Source organism: Diplotaxodon limnothrissa, linkage group LG14 (genome assembly GCF_057381915.1).
Source record: "Diplotaxodon limnothrissa isolate DT_005_m linkage group LG14, D_limnothrissa_male_GT1.1, whole genome shotgun sequence".
Taxonomy (NCBI): domain Eukaryota; kingdom Metazoa; phylum Chordata; class Actinopteri; order Cichliformes; family Cichlidae; genus Diplotaxodon; species Diplotaxodon limnothrissa.
Window position 1 is genome coordinate 25,316,611 of NC_140609.1, and position 5,039 is coordinate 25,321,649.

Genomic DNA, 5,039 nt, shown 5'->3' on the forward strand with positions numbered 1-5,039 from the left:
TTATTGCCATATTTTTAATATTATATTTATTACATTATTATAATCACTAATTATAATCATTTTTGGCCCTCCATATCATCACCAACTTACTGTTTATTTTTAATATATCTTTTCATCGTGCTGCATCTTTGTGATATGATTTATTGTCTATTTTTTGCACCTTTATCCAGGTTCTCATTCCTCTTGACTCCAACAAAAACAGGAACTTTATGCAGAAACTAATTCATTCATGAAATCCTCTTATCCGTCTTACTTTGCATCCAGAGAGATAGAAACCCTTTCCTCTATAAAATTCACGTTTAATTAATCACACAGTAACAAAGTTGGAATTATCTTATCAAAGGTTGTGACGCTGTTGCATGGGTAGCTACTCTGTCTTTTACATTACAAAAGAAAATAAAAATAATGTTTTAAGAATGAGAAATTGTCATTTCATTAAAAGAAAAGGACTTAAATTAAATCTCTCTCAAATTTTTTTACATTGTAGAAGATAATTTCCTTTAATTTTACACGAGAAATAAAGTGTTAATGTTGATCTTTATGTTACTGGTGCTCTGCTAAATGATTGGTCGGTTGTGTTTGACTACTTCCTGTAAACATTGACTCTGATTGGGTCCTCTTTCTCTCACGCGCCGGATGCTGCAGCTGTTTTCCGGCCCCTGCTCGGTAAAATGGCAGAGGTCGGTCAAAGGCTGGGGAACGGAGTTTACCGGCTGTCTGCTCTCAAAACCAGCCAGAGTCGAGCCGTGTGCCCCGGAGGAAGTCCCGGGTGTCTTATAACAAACCATGCCTTCGTTTCCGGTCGGGTTACAGAGAAATCAGTCCAGTCAGCTTCAGAAAGCACAGAAACACTTCTCAGGTCAGAGAAAGTTTCCACAGTGAAGGAAAGCGGGAGTCAGGTGTTGGAGAGTGCGGCTGCCTCCGGTTTCACCGAATTTTTAGAAAACACGGGGAGCCTGCGAGCTCATAAAGCTGCTCTTTTCCTCCAGAAGAAGCTGCTGCTTTGCAGGATGAGACTGTGGACGACAGCAGCTGTCTCCATCCACCCTGACGCCTTCAGGTCCCCCCAACAGTGCCGAGCTCTCTGCACGCTTACCTTCATCTTGGCAGATCCTGGATCAGACAGGCTGGGAAGTGGACACGGACTGAGATGTCTGAATCTGCTCCATGACGCCCTGAAGTCAAGTTTCACAGCAGCTAGAAGCTACAGCTGGAGGTCAGAAGACGCTCCTCTGCTGCACAGGAGCAGGACTGCCTATTATGACATCCTCAAAGTGTCTCTCAGTGCCACGCAGTCTCAGATCAAGACGGCTTACTACAAGCAATCCTTCATCTACCACCCTGACAAGAACCCCGGGAGCAAGGAGGCCACCCAGCGCTTCTCTGATATCAGCGAGGCTTACACCGTGCTGGGAAACATCAGCCTGAGGAGGAAGTACGACCGCGGCATCCTGAGCCGGGCAGACATCCAAAATGCAGGCAGACCCTCCAGCAAGGAGGCTTCCAGCAGATCCACGGGCTCCCAACAAAAACCTCAGCAGAGAGCCAGACAGTTCTCCCAACCTGGAGGGAGGCCCATATTTGATTTTGATGCCTTTTATCAGGCTCACTACGGGGAGCAGCTGCAGAGAGAGAAGGACCAGAGAGCCAGGAAGCAGCGGATGGAGGAGGAGCTGAAGAAGCATCATAGCAGGTGGAGGCAGAAGAAAATGATGGAGGTGGCTGTGGTAATGCTGCTGGCCATGGCAGGGCTAATTATTATCAATGTCAACGGGCCTTGAAATAGAAGCGGCAGCCGGAGGCGCTTCTGGGGCTGCACTTTATGACTCTCAGGGTGAGGAGGTGGAGACGGGAAGTGTTTGCACAGTTGCTGACAGCTGAAGAGGTTCAGTTGTTTTCAGGAGTAAACAAACCGTCTCACTCGGATTATTTAAGCTGTTTCAAGCAGCAACTTGTTAGGCTCCGTGTCTGTACTGTATACTGATTGTTTAAAAACATGGGTTCATTTCTCAAGTCTTCGATTGAAAAAAACCAAAAGAGTTCTTGCTTTTTACAGTCATTCCTCCTGTTCATGCTTAGTGATGACAAAAAAAGAGGCCAGGCTTCATTTTAATAGTTCACAGGACATAGAATTGACCTTTAAATCACGCATGATGTGTTTTTATTGTAAGCGATGTTGGACAAAAGCCCCAGTTTTCCCCTTCCAGTCAAAAAACTGAAGCTAAAATGAGCCTTCAGCTGTCCCCATTTCAAAGAGGATGTCCTCTTGAAAGACAGGCTCTTTTGTTGGCAGCTCACTATTTCTATATCTGCCTGAGCTCAGGGTGGAACTGCTTTTCAGGGAAACAAAGAGACTGGGTTTTGAAGGTTTTGAAAGTTCATTTAAGAAGAGGATCGCTTAAATCCAACAACCTGTGCCTACGCTAAGTGGAAAATCAGGTTGTGCATTTGTCTGAATGTCCCTTTTTTTTGTATGTATTGGTTCATTGTGAGCACTATGCACACATGGTGTGAACACGTCCTTAATGACCAGTGTAAACATGAGGAATGATTACAGAAAGCAAAACCTGGTTGAGACAGGCAGGGATGCTGCACGACAACAACTGAATGTTTCAGTTTCTCCACGTGTAGAAGGGCGATGGATCGAAGGCAGTGGAAACTGTAAACCACCCCACAGGTTGGGGACTTGAATGTAAGTCAGGGGTGTCAAAGTCATTGTAGTCACCGGCAGCCCATTTTGATCCACAGTCGGATGATTGGAGCGAAACCCGCATTAAACACCACAGTGGACCTGCAAAAGCACAAAACCTTCACATGTAGCTGTTGTAACTAACAAAAGCAACAATAACTTTGACCCATTTTCACTCATGTACAGTGATGTTTGTGGATTTTATGAACAAGTTAAAGATGTCGCTGCTGTCCTGTAGTGTAACGGTTCGTGTTACCAGGGCCCTGCATTTGACACCCCTGATACACTCAGTGTATGGGTGATGTCCTCATTACCTCATTTCATGTTTTTATGTCTTAAGAGGTCAAAGCTCCAACAACACCTGTAGTATTAAGATTACCCTGATGAAGGCAGCAGGCTGGTAAAAATCACAAAGCTGTTCTTTATACTGCAAATGTTGCTGGAGCTTTGACTTCTTTGGACCCTTTTTCTTTTCTGTGCATCTATGAAATAGGTGTAGAAACATGTTGCAAACCATGTACCTGGCATAGACTTGGGTTAGTCTTTCTAGCACCTATACTATTTTCTGTAGTAGCAGGCTGAAGTCAGACAGCTTTTGGTGGTTCAGGTTGATTTCTGTCTATCAAACTTCTGCAAAAGGACGAAGATCATTCAACTTGTCCTTCCTGTATAATGCACAATTCTTTTGGCCTTCCTTATACTCCAGCTCTGTAATGTGGAAAAATCACTTTAGTAAAATTTGAAGATTATGGATTTTTTTTTTTTTTTGTCCCACTGGGGAAAAAAAAGATTTGGTACCAAATATATATTTTTTGCCATACATAAGTCAAAATTTAAAATTACAATCTTGTTCCTTATTTTGACTTTTCAGTGGCAAAAACAAGTTTCCATATAAGATTAAGCTGGTATTAGTTGCATTACATACTTGCACCTCCTTCCATGTATTTCAGTGTAAATATGTTTATGTATTGTAAAATTTAAATTTAAAGTCGATTATTATGTGTGAGGAAAGCTCCAGTACGAAAAATACAAAACTGTGCAGTGCATCCCTTTTCTTCCTAACTGATTCAGCATCAGGGCAGAGTCTGTTCCAGCTGCCAGAAGCAGAGGACAACAACACGGAGGGCTAACACAGAGAGACAAGCACTCATATTCACATTCACACCTATGACCAATTTAGAATTACACGTTACTCTAACATGCATGTGTAAAGGGAGAGAACCTATAAAGGTACAGAGATAAAGTCCCCGGCCAAAGAACTCAAACCCTTCTTGTATTCTCGCTGTGAGTTGAAAGCGCTGCAGTTACCTAATAATTACCTGAGCCGAGGATTCAGCCCAGCTTAGAAGCGATTACGTTTTAGTTTCAGAATCAGAATCAGAAAGGGGTTTATTGCCAAATGTTGAGCAGGTTTACAACATTAGGAAATTGCTGCGGTGCCTGAATCCAGATTTCTTTTTCCTTGTGAGATAACTGTATCATGTCCTCATGAATAGAAATTAATAATAAAAAATGCATTATATGATACTGCATTGGTGTTTGCAGGAAAATAATTACTACTTAAATACTATGTGCACAGAGCACCCGTGTTTGTCCCCCCCAATGTTACAAGAGCTGACCTGTAGAGGGCATCTGAGCACAACGAAATGATCACTAGGTTACAGCTGGAGGCCTGACAGGCTCCCAGAGGCTCTTTGTGTGAGTATGAATGCATGCAAGCTGTAACATATTAAAGACATAAAAGCACTACAAATATTGACTCATGTCTTTAACTTGTTGTCTAGCATAAGTCAAACATTTGTAAACTGTGGCTTTTTAAATTGAGATCACTGTCATTTTATGTCAGCCGTAGAGCTTAATTATAGAATAAAGGTGGGTGGTTGCGTTAAATATAAACACACAAACAGCGAGCAAACCCACGGTACATATGAGTTTTCATACCTCTGTTAACACAGACTCATAAGTAGGTCTCTTTTTGTCTCTGTGCTACTTTCGGCACTTTATGAGAATATGTTTGTTGAAACTCTCAAGTCTGTTACCTGCCTGAACTTTTGACCTGTGACGTCTCAGCGGGAATAACTGGAGAAAGCGTGCAAAAGTTTGTTCACATTTTATTCACAGAAATATAAAGTAGTATGTCAAGTACATCACTTTGTACAAAATTGCACAGACTCTTCAAAACTCAGCCAGACAACAGAAAAACTCGGCTGTAGGAGTGTTAAGAAAATAAAAGGGAGACGATGAGTAATCTGCGATATGTGAGATGGCTTTCTTGCAAACAAACAAGAAGAATCAATCAATTGTACATAAGTAAGACTCAATAGGAAAAATGTAATTTTACAACGGCTGA

The 5,039-nt window shown here is 42.1% G+C and overlaps 1 protein-coding gene across 1 annotated transcript; it reads left to right on the forward strand.

Moving 5' to 3' along the window:
- Positions 1-667: 667 nt before the first annotated feature.
- Positions 668-1,781, forward strand: dnajc30b (DnaJ (Hsp40) homolog, subfamily C, member 30b). Its single transcript, XM_085371213.1, has one exon. The coding sequence runs from the start codon at positions 672-674 to the stop codon at positions 1,779-1,781; it is 1,110 nt and encodes a 369-aa protein (XP_085227339.1). The 5' UTR covers positions 668-671.
- Positions 1,782-5,039: the final 3,258 nt, after the last annotated feature.

Bases quoted from the DNA above. Each gene is read 5' to 3' on its own strand.
- dnajc30b (XM_085371213.1), top strand. From the start codon at position 672: ATGGCAGAGGTCGGTCAAAGGCTGGGGAACGGAGTTTACCGGCTGTCT.